Source organism: Rhinopithecus bieti, unplaced genomic scaffold (genome assembly GCF_001698545.2).
Source record: "Rhinopithecus bieti isolate Rb0 unplaced genomic scaffold, ASM169854v2 scaffold_12155, whole genome shotgun sequence".
Taxonomy (NCBI): Eukaryota; Metazoa; Chordata; class Mammalia; order Primates; family Cercopithecidae; genus Rhinopithecus; species Rhinopithecus bieti.
The window spans coordinates 2,338,476-2,356,199 of record NW_016807423.1 but is presented as its reverse complement, the minus strand read 5'-3'; the positions used below and the strand labels follow the sequence as shown (position 1 = coordinate 2,356,199).

General features: G+C 53.7%; 1 protein-coding gene and 1 long non-coding RNA gene across 2 annotated transcripts in view; one reads left to right on the top strand and one right to left on the bottom strand.

Moving 5' to 3' along the window:
- Positions 1 to 17,724, top strand: part of RNF220 (ring finger protein 220) — a 262,744-nt gene that overhangs the window by 241,500 nt on the left and 3,520 nt on the right. Inside the window, 8 exon segments of the mRNA XM_017881842.1 lie at positions 2,665 to 2,697; positions 2,699 to 2,705; positions 5,841 to 5,884; positions 6,326 to 6,458; positions 15,277 to 15,373; positions 15,575 to 15,661; positions 15,800 to 15,855; positions 15,989 to 16,067. Of these exon segments, the coding sequence (XP_017737331.1) occupies positions 2,665 to 2,697; positions 2,699 to 2,705; positions 5,841 to 5,884; positions 6,326 to 6,458; positions 15,277 to 15,373; positions 15,575 to 15,661; positions 15,800 to 15,855; positions 15,989 to 16,067 (536 nt within the window).
- On the bottom strand, positions 3,600 to 16,043 carry LOC108535677 (uncharacterized). The gene is made up of 2 exons (XR_001887291.1): positions 15,939 to 16,043; positions 3,600 to 6,752 (listed from the first exon to the last, which is right to left on the bottom strand). It is a non-coding gene; the product is annotated as an uncharacterized LOC108535677 (long non-coding RNA).

Genomic DNA, 17,724 nt, shown 5'->3' with positions numbered 1-17,724 from the left:
TTTTTTTTTGTTTTTTTTTTTTTTTTTTTTTTTTTTTTTGAGACGGAGTCTCGCTCTGTCGCCCAGGCTGGAGTGCAGTGGCCGGATCTCAGCTCACTGCAAGCTCCGCCTCCCGGGTTTACGCCATTCTCCTGCCTCAGACTCCCGAGTAGCTGGGACTACAGGCGCCCGCCACCTCGCCCGGCTATTTTTTTGTATTTTTTTTTTTAGTAGAGACGGGGTTTCACTGTGTTAGCCAGGACGGTCTCGATCTCCTGACCTCGTGATCCGCCCATCTCGGCCTCCCAAAGTGCTGGGATTACAGGCTTGAGCCACCGCGCCCGGCCGCTATGTTGGATTTTTAAAGTCACTGAGCTAGGCCTTGAAAGCAGGGGTACTGGTTTCTGGGTTTTGTTTTGTTTTGATAGAGACAGGTTCTCACTATATTGCCCAGGCTGGTCTTGAACTCCTGGGCTCAAGCAGTCCTCCTGCATTGGCCTCCCAAAGTGCTAAGATTAAAGGCATGAGCCATCGTGCCCAGCGTTGGTTTCCAGTTTGAATTCTCATTTACTTAGCCCCTGCTGACTAACCCTCTTTATCATTACCTCACTTAAACCTCATAGCAACTGTATTCATCATCCCCAATCTATTACCAAGGAAACAGGCCTAGAAAGAAGTGACTTTTCTAAGAACATATAAATTGCAAGTAACAGAATTAGGACTTGAACTTGAGTCTGTTTGGCCCTAAATCCGAGATTGTTTCCCAACCAACCCATCACTGGGCTCAGGGCTTATAAAGTCTTTCTCCCCTTCCCACTGATGTCTCTTTCATGCAAAACACTGTGCTGGGTAAATGGCTAGAGATGACCTCCCAAGTACAAGGGACAGATATGTAAACAAACAGTCAAAATATACATGATCAAAGAGAAGCAGTGGAACTGCGAAAACTCAGAGGAGGCATCAAACCCAGGCTTGGGGGACAGAACTAAGTCTTACCAGAGTCCTGAAGGATGAACAACAGTTAACCAAGCAGGGGATACTGGAGGCCATGGAGGCTCTCTGGCCTGGAGTCCAGAGCATGGAGTGCTCAAAGAGCTACAGTTAGCTCTGCAAAGCTGAGTGGCAGGAGTGTAAAGGGAGAGAATAGCAGTGGGAGAAGAGTCTGGCGAGGCAGACAGGGCAGGCCTATATGCCAGGTTGCAGATCTTGGTGGAGAACCACTGAAGGATTTAAAGAAGGAGAGGGTTAATTTTATCCAATAGAAGGATCACATTGTGTGTAGTGTGGAGGATGGGTTGCAGAGAGAGAAGCTGGAGACCAAAAGATGAGACAGGAAACAGCTGCAAATTTAGAGAGCTCGTAAGATTATGTATGACTGGAGCACAACGACAACCAAGGTAGGTACAACCATGGAAAAAAACTCAGGGCTGACTTGCCTATGCCCAGCACCATGCTGGGCTCTGGGTTCACCCAAATAACTCACACATGGCCCCAACCCTGAAGTGGTCAGTCCACTGATAAAAACCTACACAAGCTATGATAACGGCGCAGAGATGAATGTACTCTTACACAAGGCAAAGCTATTTTTCAGTTACAGACCAGGAAGGATGAGTAGGAGATACAGAGGTGGAGTTGAGAAAATTAGAGACCTTTCAAAGTAGACTTTCGGGATCTAGAAAAGGACTGAGTGTGAGGGATGGAGAAGAAGGTGGGGTCAAGGGCGACTCTCAACTTTACTCTGTGGGCACACCTGAGTAGATGATGGCTTCCTCTTTTGAATAGGGAACCCAAAAGAAAGGCCTCTGTTTGGAGGATACTGAGTTTAATGTTGGCCATGTGGGTATGCAGTGCCTATGGGAGCGCCAGGGGCCGTGCAGCAGACAGCTGACATGTTGGGAGTCGTCTGATAACAAAACTGGGTGGCCTAGGGGTTGGGCGGGGATCGCCCACTGACGATCGGGAATTCCGACGCCCTGTCCCCTGCAAAGCGCCCAACGCGATGCCTCTGCCCTAAGGGCAGCCGCGCGGAAGGCAGGCACAGGAGGCGGGAGCTGGGGCCGGGCGGTGGGGCGAAAGGAGCCCCGCAGCGGGAGGGGACGTGGTGGGGGGGGGGGGGGAAGGACTTTGCAGCCGCTAAAGCTGGGGTTGGTAGGCTTCACGGGCGGTGGGAGGGACCCCGGGGAGGCTTCTGCTGGTTGCTACCGGAGTACAAACGGCAGCTTCCTGGTCTCGGTCCGGCCGCCCCCCCGCATTGTGAACTTTCACCCCCAGCGCGCGACGGCGGCAGATCACGTGATCAGGAGCCCATGGCCCGCGCGCCGCCTGGCGAGCTTGAGGTGCGCCGCCGCGGGGGCAGCCGGCGAATCCGGCGCTCGCCGCCCTCGCGGCGGGCGCCCGTGGGCCAGAGCCGCCGCAGGCCGGGGATCGTGGCCTCTGGGGGCGGCACGCGCAGCGGGCCACGCGGGTCCCTTTAAGCCCAGCGTCGGCGCATATGCGGGAGGAGCCGGAGCGGCGAGGAGCAGAGCGGCAGGACGGAGGAAGTAGGTTTTTACGGGCTGTTTGAGGGCGGAGGGAGGCTTGACGGTTGGGAGGTCCCGGTGCTGGGGCGGGGGTCAGGACTCCAGGCGCAGCCTGGACGCTCTCTTTTTTTCTTTTCTTGACATCTTGCCCGCGATCTTCTCCCAGACCTTTCTGCGAGTACGAGCACGGCAGACCCGATCTGAATGGTGAGTCTGCCCGGCCGCCCCTCCGCCCACGCCGCCTCTCCCCTCCCTCACTGTTGTGCCGCTCCTGGCTTGCCTGGGTCTCTTCGACTTTTGGGCCCATTGGCTTCTTCGCAGTTAACGGCGCCTGAGTATGTGCAAACCAAAGCTGCCGCTCTCAGTTTCCCCGTCTGTCTAATGGAGGTAGGGCTCCCAGCCCTTGCCCAAACCTCTCTAAAGGCCCTGAAGAGCCCTGGGTGGGGGCAATAAGTGCCGGAGAATGAGGAACGAGCTACACAATTCTACTCGGGAACTCAGCTTTGAATTTGCAAACTGCTGGGACCTCACTATACAAACCTGCAGGGCGCTGAGAATGTTTTTCTTCCAGTTTTTAATCAGTGCCCAGTAGTGTGAATACAGCCTCTCTGCTGAGACTTGACAATACAGTGAGATCTGGAGTTCCCACGGCAACAGGAACTAACTCATCCCAGGGCTCTTTGAGTTATCAGTCGGCCCACATTTCACAAAGGTGATCAGCGTGGGCTCGACAGCTCTTAGAGGCCTTCTCTGAAAGCAGGCCGTGTATGCACTACCTAGCAGCCCCCCTTTTGGATTCAAACCTCTAGAGCATTCCTGTTTGCTGAATACAATTGAACGATCCTAGCTTTTTGTGCTTACTGGGGTGTGGTATCTGGGGGGTGACTGTAAGGGGTTTAGGGTCTCTGGACCAGCTGGTAAGTGAGAGAGGCCATGGAGTTCAAGATCCCCAGCTCTTACCACGTGGGTTCTGCTGCCAGGCTGAGCCCTGGTCTGGAAAAGGGAGAACATTCATGATGAGTTGGCGCCATGTTAAGCACCATTCTCACAACACCTCTGAGAGGAGCATTACACACCTTTTGTGAATAAGAAAACAGGCTCTGAGAGGTGAAAGTGGTTTGTTTAAAAGCACACAGCTGGGATGTAACTGAGCCATGATTCATTTGAAGTTTGTTTCCCGCCAAAGCCCGTGTTTCTCCAACCACGCCATGCTACCTACTTGGCAAATGCTTTGATTCTTCCTACTCATACGTAGCCTCTGGATAGAGAACAGAACTTTCCCTACTACACTTTGGTAAGCTTAGTTCAGGATTTAGAAGATGAATGGGAAAGGTGAAAACCAAACCTGCCTTCCTTCTCTGAGAATTTCCAAATGAAGCCCAGTCCATCAGGGTGCTTTCCAGGGACTACAAGGGATCATCTGCTGGCCTGTGTGTCCTGAGCAAGGAGCACATCCAGTATCGTGCTTTTCTTGACCATTCCATGAGATTGATTTCCTTAGTCATCGAACATTGTGGTATCATCAGCACCTTCTTACCCAGGGAGGTGTTCTCTTGGTGTAGGCATGGTAGGGAGGAAGCTTTGTGTTGGCACACTGCTCCATACTACACTTCTGAAACTCTCAGGGTCCTTTGCTCAATGCCTTTCTGAGGTTTCACGTCCATTGTCCATCCCAGCCCTGGCTCTAGAGTGTCAAGGCTACCTAAGTTTGAGATTCCAAGAGTTTGGGCAGCCAAAGTGAAGAGTTCTCGATCTTTGTCCACAAAGTCAAGTGGGGCACTCGGACACAGTCATGTCACCTATAGTGAAAACACAGGAAATTGAAGAGATGGACTGGGCTACAGACCAAGTTTTCTCAAACTCCATGCCCAGTTCTGGCAGGATGGTAGCTTTCCTTTTGGTTTGGGTCTTTCTGGGGTCGCTCTGTTTTGGAGTTGGAGTAGCTCCCTGCCTCAGACTCACAACAGGCAGGAGCTGGAGCTCTAGCACACTCACTGGGACCAGTCAGTTGATGCTGCTCAGTTAGGGGGTCCCCTTGGAACAGAAGGGCATTCTAGGTTATGAAGTCAGGCCTGGTTTCCTATCTTGCCTTTGCCACTTTTTAGCTACTTGGACACGTGCCTTGATCTCTCTAAGCTTCGGGTTTCTTCATCTGTTAAAATGGGATAATGCAATCTAGCTTCAGCAAGTGGTAGTAAATGAGCTACCTTGGGTAACGTACTTGGCTGTGAGCCTGACACACAGTAGAAGCTCTAAACTGTAACATAGCAGCTCTCACCTGTGTTCCCCTCCTAGATTGCATTCATGAACTTCCTGTCAGGGTCACTGTCCATGAGAAAGTTCTTCCTGGCCCTGCATTGGGGAACCTTTACCTCCTTGGCTGGCTCTCCCCCATCCCCATCAATTTGGTCCCAGAGTAGCCATCTCTGATCCTGCTATGGCATTCTGGAAGGGACTAGAGGGAACAGAGTTTCTTGTTTTGACCCCTTCCTGCTTCAGTGACAGGAGGGCTACCGAGAGGGATTAGTGAGCTAATTAGAAATGATTGCATCGCTCAGCATTAATTAGCAGTGCTGTGGGCTTGCAGTGTGCACTTTGGAACTGAGCCCCCTGCGGGACAACATGGCAGGCAGCACTCTGCCTCCAGGGCCTGCCAGCCCCTCTGTACTGATTAGAAATGATGGAACAGGTTCGGGTGGGCACAATAAGGGCTGCCTTCTCAGGGTTCCCTGAGCCTTCTGACCTGGCTGCCAAAGGTCTGACCTTTGTGACTGGGCCTCAGTCTCCTTTTCTGTAAAATGGGATTCGTGGACCTCAGAGAAATTCTTCCTGTTAAGATTCTAGGTGGGATGCTAGGAGCTGTACCTCAGGGCTCTTGGCCCAGGAACAAAAGAGGATTTAGCTGATGAGTGAACAGCAGGCCAAGTCAGGCCACTGGAGGGGTTAGGTTCTAGCCAAGAGATGCTCTTTAGAGTTGTATTTCCCGACACCAAAAGAATTCATGGTCTTGGCTTTCTGGAGAGATACCTAGCAACATGGAGTGTCTTTGCCCATTGGACTCTTACTAAACACTGGAAATAAAGGTATGGGTAGACCTTGCACCAGCTGTGGCCAAAGAGTAGACTTACTGGCTTAGTTAGCACCAGTGTCCTCCCCAGGTGCTCTTGGCAAAGTCCAGTCCCCAAAGGAGCAGGAGGTACTTCAAGATGAGGGCCAGATCAGGCACTGAATAAAAACGCTAGTGGTTGGCAAGAGGTCAGGATGTGTCAGCTCCACTGGGACCTTGGGGGCTGCAGTGACCGTCTGCTTGTTCTGTGCTTTGTTTTCGGTTCCCCCGTGCAGCTCGGATTGGGAAAATGAAACGGAGGAAGCAAGATGAAGGGCAGGTATGTCCCCTGTGCAACCGCCCCCTGGCAGGATCGGAGCAGGAGATGAGTAGGCATGTGGAGCATTGCCTTTCTAAGGTAGAGGGGCCATCACCACCCACCTTCCTTCCCCGCTCCCTTCCCCCGACACTAGCTGCAGACTACCCCTGAATCTGTGGGCTCTTGGGGTCTCCATGTGGTCTCAGCAGCTTCTTCACTTCTGTCCACTGCTCTCTCCCTTTGCTTTCACTCTCACTCATTCCCTCCTTGGGCTCCAGTGGAAAACTATTGGGAAGAGGCCCAGGTCTTTGACCTCTAAATTGGTTTGCTTCAGAGGAGCCCTAGAGCTGAGGGCCCACTTGGCGCACCACAGCTGGGGCTAGAGCTGTGCCTTCGTCGCAGACTGTGGGGAGCAGGTGGGGATGGCCTGGGCCCAGCATGATCCTGCTCTGCTCTTCACAGAGGGAAGGCTCCTGCATGGCTGAGGATGATGCTGTGGACATCGAGCATGAGAACAACAGCCGCTTTGAGGAGTATGAATGGTGTGGGCAGAAGCGGATACGGGCCACCACTCTTCTGGAAGGTGGCTTCCGAGGTACAAGCAGCTGACACATAGACAGTGGCACTCTGGTGCCAGGCCTCTGCTGGGTATCCATCTGTTGGGAGCCAAGAGGCCGAGGCTGGTGGCTGGTCATCCATCCGTTCCACCACGTGGGGACTGCTGCTGGTGGGGCTCCTTTGTGACCGTGCTGCCTGCCTGTGATGTGCATATTAAAATGGATGTATTTGGGTGGGGAAATGGAATTGTGAGGCTGCAAGCTAGGAATGACGAGGGGGGCTCTCAGCCTCGGGTGATGCATTGAAGGTGACAGCCAAGCCGCGTTAGCACCTGCATAAAATATTAAAGGGACGGTTATGCATTTATCACTCCATCCCTCTTAAGGCTGATAAATGAGAATCCAGCAACCTGCTGTACACCTCCAGCACTGGGGGCCCTGAGGGCTTCCAGGCAAACACATTGGATTTTCCTCCTCCTACTCTTCAGCCCTATGTCAGGGAAATCAGTTACAGAGGAGAGAGTGAGTTATGGCAAAATTTGACCTCCCATGAGCTTCATTGGTGAATCTAATTTTAGCTCTGATCCCATCCCTTCTCCCTGGGCGCCCTCTGCCCTGAAGCAAGAGGGGCCTGGGCCCAGCTGCTCCCTCCTTCCCTTGGGCTCTCCCCAGTTGCTGCAAAGGAGTATGCAGGGCCCTGCCCATCTCCAGTGCCCTCCCAGCTCCTTGGAGGAGCAAGGCTTGGCACCCCCCACCAGGTCATACAGCAGAATTGGTTGGGTGCCCAGGGTCAGTGACTTGTTAAACTCCCCAGCCTTGGGCAGGGGAAAAGGGGAGCTGTCTGCCTCTTGGCCTACAGCTCTTCTCCCTTTCTGTGCATGAGCACAGCTGGTACTGCAGCTTGTGGTCATTAAGTGAGCCAATCTGCTTCCCGTCTGCTTCTCGTTCTCTGGGCAACACCTTTGGGAGTACTGCTGTGTATGGTCCCCGGGGAATCTCACAGCAGCTGGGAAGAAGTTCTCTGCCTCCATGGGGCCACGCTACCTGGGCGGATGCTGAGGAGTGGTCTCTGCAGGGCCGTCCAGTGCAGACTGGTTCCACGAAGGGGCTAAGAGCCCAGATGGGACATTATGCCTCTGGGCGTCTCTCACATTACGCAGGTGTTTGGGGGCAAGCCAAAACATAAATCAGGAAGGTTAGTCAGATCAAACCGTCTCCCTGAACCGGAGCTGGAGAGTGTGAGTTTGCCATTTCACTCATCCTGTACTGGAGCCTTAGAGTGTCTGAGGCCCTAGAAGAGTGAGCAGCAGAGCTGACGATTGTCTGTCCTGTGAGTTGGACACATGGGTGTTCGGTGGCAGCCACACAGGGTCAGTTCCAGCGTGCCGCTCTGGTTAGCGCTGTTGGCAGCTGCAACTGCTCACATCCTCTATTGCTGTGGCAACTTCTTAGGTTCCTTGGCACAGACCTGGACCTGATGGCTTCTGGGCACCAGACAGGGCTTAGGGAGGATGAAGCTGCGAAGGGCCTGCTGATTTGACAAGAGTGTTTCCCTTGTGCCGGGATGCACTTGCAGAGCAGTGTGAGGGGCTCTTAGGCCCTGGGCGGGTATCCGTTTTCCCAGAGTGTTTACACTGTGAGGTTGTTCCTTTCAAGAATTCCTGAGGGGAGTTCAAAGGGGGCTTTTCTTTGAGCGATTTGGAGAGCGAGAATGAGAGTGAGACTTGAAGAGGGAACAGGGGCCGGAGGTGCCTTTATCTGCAGAGAATTGCTCCAGCTTTCCTGATAGAAGCTGCTGCCGCCTCTTAAACAGCTTAGTGCAGTCAAAAGACAGGCAGACTTGAAAGGCTGTTTTACAGCGAGATCAGCGGGGGCCACGAGGCAGAGAGCGGGGCGCACTGGAGCGGAGGAGGCAGAGGCTCCTCGGTGGGGGGACTATCAAAGGGAGGCCCTGGCTGATCCCTACTGCCTCTGCCCCCAAAACCCTGTCTGCAAAAGCTGGCCATCTGTCAGCCTACCCTCCCTGGCCAGGACCGAGAGGCCCCAACTCTTGGGGGGTTGGGTGTGGCCCCGCCAGGCGGGCTGGTGTCAGTGCAGCGCATTGATCGCCCGCCGGGCGGGCCGGGCCCCAAGCCGGGCAGCGCGTGCTTAATGTGATTGAAAGGCAGTTAAAATGGCGGTGACCTTTTCAGGAGGAATTAGATTGCCTGCCAAGACCGGTTAGAGGGAGTGATAACGCCAGCTGAAGAAGCTGCCCAGCCGACTTCAGAGAGAGGGAGGCAGAGGCAGGATGAGCAGGCGAGTGGCGAGGCCCATTTAAACTGCGCTGTGCGTGCTGACAGAACAGAGATTGCTGTCCTTGTTAGATATGAAATAAGTGAAGAATTGCAGATAAGTTCCTGTATCCGATCACCCCCATCCCTCCTCCCAGACTAGGGCCCCTTGGTCATCCTCAGCAAAGCTTCCCACCAGGCCCCTGTGGGTTGGTCTTATGGATCAGATCAGTTACCTCAAATGTAATCTGCTGTGGGAAGCAGTGAACAGGCAAGAGTTTCAGTGGAGACACTTGGCTGAGGGCAACAGGCCTTAGAGATGGGGACCTGTGGTTACTGAGGAGGAGCTCCCAGATATCTCAGGCCTGGGAGTGCTCGGATTGGTATTTTAGGACAAAATAACTAGACAGAGCAGGCGAGCACTGAGGTAGGTCCCACTGGAAATAGATTTTTGAAAAGACTAAAGGAAATAGGTATTACTTCAAATAAGTAAGTTGGAGGGAATTTTTGCTGCCTAGGAGGCACTCTGACCTTCCCAATTCTAGAAGAAATACTTAAGCTGTGTGCCTAAGCTGTTGATTGTCCTTTCAGAACCACAGATTTTCTAACCTGCTACTGCTCTTTACATAAAGGGCAGCACACAGAACCTAGTGCGCCACGAACATTCCATTAAAAGAGATCCGCAGTTAGGGAGAAAAGATGTTTTTCTTGGGTACCATGCCAAACCTGGGCTGAGCAAGGGACTTCTAGGCTAGAGAAGCAGACTACAGGGGAAACCTAACTATACAGCCCTTAAGACAAGCCTGCTTCCACCTGTAGTCTAAGGAGGTGTGTGACTAAGGAGCCATGCCTTTCTTCTCCTGTCCTCCATCCAGCTCCTGGATCCTGGAGAAGAGACCTACAGTGGTGAGCTGTGGTCCCTCCTGTGTGTTGGTTGCCAGTGAGAGTTCACCCAACTGCATTGGGGAGCCCAGAGCTCCTCATATCTGGAAGGCACATGCTGGAAGGAGGACAAGGGAATGATTGGTTTCAAATAAGGTGGCAATGATGTGGTCACAAGAGTGGTGAGATGGAGGAATTTCCCAGGAAGCATCACAGGAAATAGAGGCTACAGCTATATCTTTAAGCCCTGGAGGTGAATGCATTGCTCAAATCCAGCATGAAGCCCCTTTGAACCTAACAGGTGGAGTGGGTAGGGAGGAGAAGGGTGTTAAGACAGTCAGCAGTGCACGGCCTCTGTCCTGCTCAGGTCCTGGCGTGAGGCGTTTCTTATCTTTCATGAGTTCCTTACATTTAAGCTGGTTCCAAGTAGCTGGATGAGAAGTCATGAAGCAAACAGGCAGAGCAGCTGTGGCACAAATCTTATCTTTTCTTTTTTTGAGACAGAGTCTAACTTTGTCACCCAGGCTGGAGACTAGAGTGCAGTGGCACAATTTCGGCTCACTGCATCCTCCACCTTCTGGGTTCGAGAGATTCTCCTGCCTCAGCCTCCCAAGTAGCTGGGATTACAGGCATGTGCCACCACACCCGGCTAATTTTTGTATTTTTAGTAGAGACGGGGTTTCACCGTGTTGGCCAGGCTGGTCTTGAACTCCTGAAACCTCAGGTGATCCGCCCACCTCGACCTCCTGGGATTACAGGTATGAGCCACCACACCCAGCCTGGCACAAATCTTTTATCTGGCTACTTCTTGATAAAATTTCAGCGCCAGAAGTATGGGGCAAGGGGGTAAGAGGTGTTGTAAGCCCCAGGGCATGGGCACATAGGCCTTGCCCTAGCTGCTGCCTCCTTTGGTGTGCTGGTTCTCAAAAGAAAGGAGCCCCAGGTGCTAAAAATGTCCCCCAGTGCAGCTCTGCTCCTGGTCCAGTCAGTCCAGTCAGTGACAGGTGTTAGAACAGCACACTGCTGGAGGCGGTCTTGGAGTGGAGAGGGTTGTGCTGCTGCCTTGTGACTCCTTAACCACCTTTAGTTATCTCTGTTGCCTGTTGGGAGGGGTGAGGAGAGGCGGCAAGGAGCAAGGCACCTTCTGTCCCCTGTGGCAACTGGCGGGATTTAATCGCCTTTTGGAACACAATTGTTAAGCTAGGACAGAGGGAGTGCAGGCAGAAGGAGCAAGTATCAATGGTTTTAAACGGCGTCTGTCTCTCTGTGTCTCTCCTGACGTGAGGCAGTGAAACGCGTTATCGAGGAGGCCCGGAAAGTGGCTAAGTGCGTTTGACACACGCCAACTCCCTGCCTCCACACTGGATAATTGCATTGTCAACTGTTCAGCGAGGTGGCAGGTGACACTGCAGGCCGATTGATTGTCCCGCATCGCAGCTCCCCAGACTGTCAGCTCCCCAATCGATGGCGTTTACACAAGACACCGTAACTGCATCTGTAACTAATTCCAGTGTAAAACTCGCCGGAAGCTGCTGCCCCTGCCCTCCGTGTTGGAGAGCGCAGGCCTCTGGAGGGCCCCGAGACTTTCCTTTCTCCCTGGGCTCTGGTTTTGTTGGGAGCAGCAGGTGAGGAAATCGATGCCTCCTTTTTTGTGGTTTCAGGTTCCAGGATGATACTACCCCCAGTAAACGGGCATCTCCAGTTTCTCAATCGATCATCTGATCAATTGATTAAATTAACACTGATTTTTTTTTTCTCCCTTCTCAATAACCCAGGAAGAAATGAGTTTATTTTATAAAATGTAGACCTGTGTTTCATTTCTGCACTTAACTCTCTCCCTCTTTGTTGCTAAGTTTTCACTGTGAGGAGAAGGATTTTTTTTTTTTTGCACTGCCCACCCTGCCAGGAATGGGCAACTCTGGCACCACCCTGCTGGGTATCATTGACCATCAGGCTTAGGTTGCCTGTGGGTGGGGGCTCAGGCCTTTATGCCACTTTAAGGTGGGGCGGAACCGTAGCAAGGGGCCCTCCCTGGTGACTGAAGGGTACTCTGGGCCATCTTGGAGGTCCTGGGGGCTGAGTTCCTTCCCTGGATAGCAGCAGTAGGAGTGGCAGCTTGCCTGTTATCCCTGGAGCTACATGGAAGAGGAGCCAGAGACTTGGAAAGGAGCTGTCTATGCCATCTTGCCTCTGAGTACTGGCTTGGGATATTCCAGCAGCTGAGAACATCAAACGACTATGGAGCCTTCCTCTCCAAGCAGGAGGGGGCAAGCTGGCGGGGGTGCTGTCTGCATAAAACGGCTTTATGGCCGTTTCTTTTTATTATGATTCTGCCAGAAGTCAGCAAGTGACATTTCATTAAGAAAATAAAGTTTAATGTGCTGGGAAAGAGGTTGGAACAGGCTGGGGCAGCACAAGAGTGAAATTGGCAGCAGCCTGTTCTGAACACCTGTGGGGGTAGGGAGAGGTTCCCAACATCTGTCTTAGCTGGAGGATGGGGTCAGGGTCAGAGTGAATGGCTCAGACCAGAGGCAGAGGCCTTTTCTTTGGCAAAAAAAGTGTGTCGTGCTGTCCATCCTGCCTGACTGGCCAGAGGAACAGAAAGCTGCTGCCGGACTGGGAGCTGGGATCTGATAAGGAAAGTTGTATCCTCAGAGATTTCTCCAGGCCACCCGCTAACTAGGACCTAATATAGCAGTGTCGCCAGTGTTTAGCCAGTACTGCTGGGGTGTGCTGTGTGGCACCAGCCATCAGCCCAGCCAGCTCTGCTGGGTGATGCTGAGATCACAACAGTGAGTCAAACTTGGGACCCTTGCAGCTTCCAGTCTGGTGAGGGACAGTGACAATATGTGGTAATAAATATGATTCTGGAGTTACACAGGAGTCTGGGTGGACACCAGGGAAGGGCCACCTGTGTATAAGAAGCTGGGAAACCCCATCTACCACGCAGAGCACCGTGAGGACAGGGATCAGGTCTTGAAGCTCTTGAAGCTCTCTGTTCTCAACATGGAGCCAACCAGAGGATGAGCCCAATAAAGGTTGAAAGAATGGCATTGAGGTGTGAGTTCTTTCCTTTAGCAGGGATTTAGAGAGCAGCTGCTCTGTGTGGGCACTGAGTTAATGGTAGGAGGCACGGTTGGGCTGAGTCAGACTTGCCAAAGGAGCAGGCATGTGCATTGCAGACCAGGAGGGAGAAGGTTCTAGGCAGACAGCAGGAGGTATGGAGGCATGGGGGCATGAGAAAGCACAGAGGATTTGGGAGACCACAGTAGCTCTGTTTAATGGAATATGAGTCCTGGGCCAGGCATGGTGGGCAGTAAGACTGCAGAGAAAAGGACTTCAGGCCACAGGGCTACTTTCTGTGTTGAGAAGCTGGAGCTTTTCCTGGCGGCTTTGGGGTACCCTGTTTTCTTTTCTTTTCTTTTTTTTTTTTTTTGAGACAGAGTCTCACTCTGTCGCTGAGGCTAGAGTCCAGTGGCACAATCTCAGCTCACTGCAAGCTCCACTTCCCGGGTTCACGCTATTCTCCTGCCTCAGTCTCCGGAGTAGCTGGGACTACAGGCGCGGGCCACCACACCCAGCTAATTTCTTTTGTATTTTAGTAGAGACAGGGTTTCACCATGTTAGCCAGGATGGTCTCGCTCTCCTGACCTTGTGATCCGCCCGCCTCGGCCTCCCAAAGTGCTGGAACTACAGGCGTGAGCCTCTGTGCCCGGCCTGGAGTACCTTGTTTTCTCTGCTTTGCCATGGAGCCATATTGGGCTCACGTGTGGTGCCAGGGTTCTCTGCTTTCCACTTATAAGGCAGGGCTAGGCAGGGCCAGACCGAGCAGAGGATGTGAGGCCAGCTGCTGAGCTGCGTGTACTTGGGGAAGGGGGGTTGGCAGGGCTTGGGTGCCGCAAGCTGTAAGTGAACCTGATAGCTACATTCTGATTGATGGTGGAGTTTGTCTCCCAAACTGTCAGAGGGTTTATAGAGGTGCCACTCACCCACAAGGCGGGAATTGCTTGTCAGGACACCTGGCTGTGAACAGGAGACAGAGCTGTAACTTGGTGTTTTCTCAGCTTAATGGCCCTGCTGCTGACCTGCTTGTTGCCTCAAGTGTGTCAGTGCCTCAGGGTAGAGGGCAAATGAGGACTGTCAGGGAGAGGTGGAGCCCAGGCAGTGCCTGGCGTCTTTCGTTCCCGGTGCTGCTTACCTTTGGGATTGGTGGTATCTGTGAGACCAGAGACTGGTGGGGTAGAAGGGAGAAGGATCAAGACTCAGTGTTTTTCAGGGCTTGAAAAATGGAGAACATTCCAGATGGAGTGAGTAGCATGGCAGGGGTCTTAAGAGTGGGATATACAGGGTATGTTTGGGGTTTGGTGAGCAGTCTCTGTGTCTACATGCAAGGGGTTTACAGAGTGAATTAGTAGAGAGCAAGGGTAAAGACATAGATGGACCCGGATCTTCATGGATCTGGCTGAGGAGTCTGGGCTTGGTTGTGCATGCAGTGGGGAGCCATCGATGGTTTTGGAGCAGGAGGAAAGGTGGTCAGAACTCAGTGGTAAGCAGGATGAGGGAACAGATAAGAGGCCTGAGGACTCCCTACAAGACATATCCTAATGAGAGTATAAGGACCTGAGAGGAACAAGCAGAAATGTCTGAAATCATCAGGCAGACACTGAGCTGCTTCCTCACTTCTTTAAGTATTTCTTTGCTGATCCCAGTAGCCACAGAGTCTCACATTCTTTTGTCCCTGGCAGGGCTGTGCTGGCTAGTGAGGTGTGGCCTGAGACCCACTGGGAGGAAGTGGGGAACTGGGGGGAACAACTCTATAGCACTTGACCCTGGGCTATCAGGAAGGGTGGTCCTGGATGACAGAGAGATCCCCTGGCAGGTGAGCAGGCCTGGTGTAGCCCCAGCAGCTCGCCCCTCCCCCTGAGCTGAGAGCCCACCCATGGCTTGCCAGATGCACCTCAGGGGTCAGCCGCCTGCCTGGCCCATGGCCTGGCCTCCGCTCAGCCTGGTTGCCTTCATGGACTGCTTTGAGAAGTAGGTGTGCATGCCTGTCCTCCCTCGTCTGTCCCTTCTTAATCCCTTTATAACTGCACTTGTCCAGGAATCTGGGCTGAGTGAGGTGGAGATGAATAATTAATGTCAGGCGCTTCAGGCACCAAATATTTGAACAGCTGCCTGGTGTTTTTGCTGGCAAGGACCTAGCGGCCAAAATCAGGATGTTGGCCGGGGGTCCCACTCTGTGGCTCTCATTGGCCTTAGCCAGCCTGTTCTTTCCTCCAATGGACTTGTCAGGCTGGATAATGGGGCATAGGGGGAGGCCCCACTCCTTTCCTGTGAAATTCCTAGACCTGAATTTTTCTGTCCTCTTCCTGTTCTTCCTAGACCTGGAAGATAGGTGGACAGCAGGCCTGGGGCTGAGTGTCCCCCAAGGACGTGACATAATGTATGAATGGGCTAGTTTATGAGCAGAGACCACTTGGAGCAGCATGCAGTGGCAGAGAAAGATGAAGTTTGCAGAGTGAAGGGCCTGAAATGTCAGGGTCAGGGGCACTGAAGTATCTGGCTCTAGATATCCCAGGCCCAGGTTTCCCTCTGGGCTTTAACAGGTCCGAAGCCTAACCATTACCTGCAGGCAACAGGAGGGGCACCCTCGGCCTAGTCTTGTTGTCCGCGGGCCCTCCTCACACCTTGCTTCCCACAGGCTCTGGCTTCATCATGTGCAGCGGCAAAGAGAACCCGGACAGTGATGCGGACTTGGATGTGGATGGGGATGACACTTTGGAGTATGGGAAGCCACAGTATCCTTGGAGCACTGTGGGTGCTGGTGGGGCTGATACGGCAGGCCACAGGGAATAAGAAAAGTAGCTCCTCTGGTATTCACCTGCACCACCCGCCCCCGGCCAGAGTCAGCTTTGGCCAGGAGGGGCATGCTCTCCTGAGGATTCAACCCTCATGGCCTGCTGCAAACTAGGATCCATTGTCCTTGACCACCATGCCAGATATACAGAGGCTGATGTCATCCCCTGCACAGGCGAGGAGCCTGGTGAAGCCAAGGAGAGAGAGGCACTCCGGGGCGCAGTCCTAAAGCAAGTGTGGGCACAGGCCTGGGGGGTGGAGCAGAGAGAGAGGAAGCCCTGAGGCAGGAGTCAACCCAGTACTGACCCTCAGGGCTGTCCTGCCCGCCTTCAGGCCTCACTTTGTTCTTCCTCCCTCCTTTCCTCCAGTGGCGGCCCTCCCAGCACACGCATCACACCTGAGTTCTCTAAATGGGCCAATGACGGTAAGTCCTGCCCCAGGTTAGGAGTAATGGGGGAGAGGGGGTATCCCTGGATGGTGGTGACTGACTCAAGCCCAACCCCTCACCTGTGCTGCCCAGTCTGGCCGGAGTGTGAGTTGCCCCTCTGTCCCAGCAGAGATGCCATCCACCAGCAATGGTGAAAGCAGCAAGCAGGAGGCCATGCAGAAGACCTGCAAGAACAGCGACATCGAGAAGTAAGCGTTTGGCCAGGAGGGGGCCCTGGGACCGCAGTTCAGTGGGAGGAGGGGCCCTTTGCTAGCAGGAAGGCCTGCTGCCAGGGCTTCTGGCCCTCCCAAGTGCAGCTCAGTGCTGCTGCCCTGGGCACACAGCCGGCAGTGGAGCCCAGCTGGTGCTAAGCGTGACTCTGTGAATTGATCGCTGGGCCACGGCCCTGGGAGCCTTGGCGGAGGGAGGAGCAGTCTGCCCGCCTGCCTGCCCGCTGTGGCGGCCTCCACCCGGGGAATGTGATGTATGGCCGCCCAGCCCAGCCGGTGCACTTGATTCATCTCCAGTTTCTGTTTCTTAATCGGGAGCTAAATTGGTTTCATTTTTCTTGTCCCGGGTGGCACTCGCAGTGGGTTTTAGGCAGGAACATTGGGTCTCATCACTTCTGGTAGGAATTTTTGGCCTGGGTTCTCTGGCAGAGGAAAAGGGATCCATTAGCACTTCGCGCAGCGCTGGGCAATCCCTGGCCTGGATCCCCGGGAACCACAAAGATTTAGTATCAGCTGGGCATCTCCCTGACTTCCCAGAAGCCCAAGGAAAGCCAGTTCTGGCCTCAGGAGATGGCATTGTCCAGTCTGGGCTGCCTGGTGCTGCTGCCATTGGTCATTGCTTAACTCCAGTACCCACTCCACCTTCTGACTGCAGGCTAGGTTGCCTGGGGTTAAAAGGCAGCCTCTTCATTCCAGGGCCAGTGTTCCATCTTTGCCTCCTGCCAGGAGAGTGGATTGCAGGCCGGTGCAGGGCCGGGTCGGTGGCCCAGGGTCACCTCCCATTTGTTTCCCTCCATTTTGTGTTGTCATAAATTCATTCCAGCCCGTTGTGGTTGATCAGTTTATCTCGGCCGGGGCCGCGAGTGCTGCTGGCATGATGTATGGGCCGCGGCGCAGGGCCCGGCTGCCCATGAATCACCGCAGCTGCTCCGTGTCAGCGCCGGAGCGGGCCGTACGGGTTCGGCGCAACCAGCTTGTGGGGGGGAGGAATGACGTATGGATGTTTATTTAATAATTCTCTCCTACTCCAGCTGAGCGGGGCGGGCGGGGTTGTAAGGGGCACCCACCCTCGTCTGGAGGGGCTGCTCATAAATCAGAAAGACAAGATCATTAATCAGGGATGGCGCCCAAGGGGGAGGTGGGGGCAGAGCCAGTGGCTTCCATGAAGGTACAACCCACCCAAGGCTGGGGGGAGCCAGCATTTCTGTCCCACCTGTGTGAGCACAGGCACCCATAGGCAGGGATCTCTATGATGAGGTGGAGACTGGCTCAGTCATGTGCAGAGCTCTCCACTGGGTCTGGGTCTGCTGAGACTGGGGCCCGTCAGTCCCCGAGATTTCTCTATTTCTTGCCCTAGATCTGTTTTACTACGCAAGGAAAAGGAATGGTAGGATGCCATGGCTCCTCCAGGAATCTCCCCACCCCCCCATGCCCTGGAGGGACTCAGGAATAGCTCACAGCCAGCCTGGACCAGGGGTTGGAGGTTTGGGTATTTCGCCAGAGCTAAGATTGGAGGGCAGGTGTGTGCTGAGCACACCCAGGATAGGCAGGCTCTGGAGTTGGCTGTTGGCCTTCAGTGTGGCCTTGTAGCTCTTGGAGATGGCATGGGAAATGACTTCGTTCTCTCCTGGCCTTA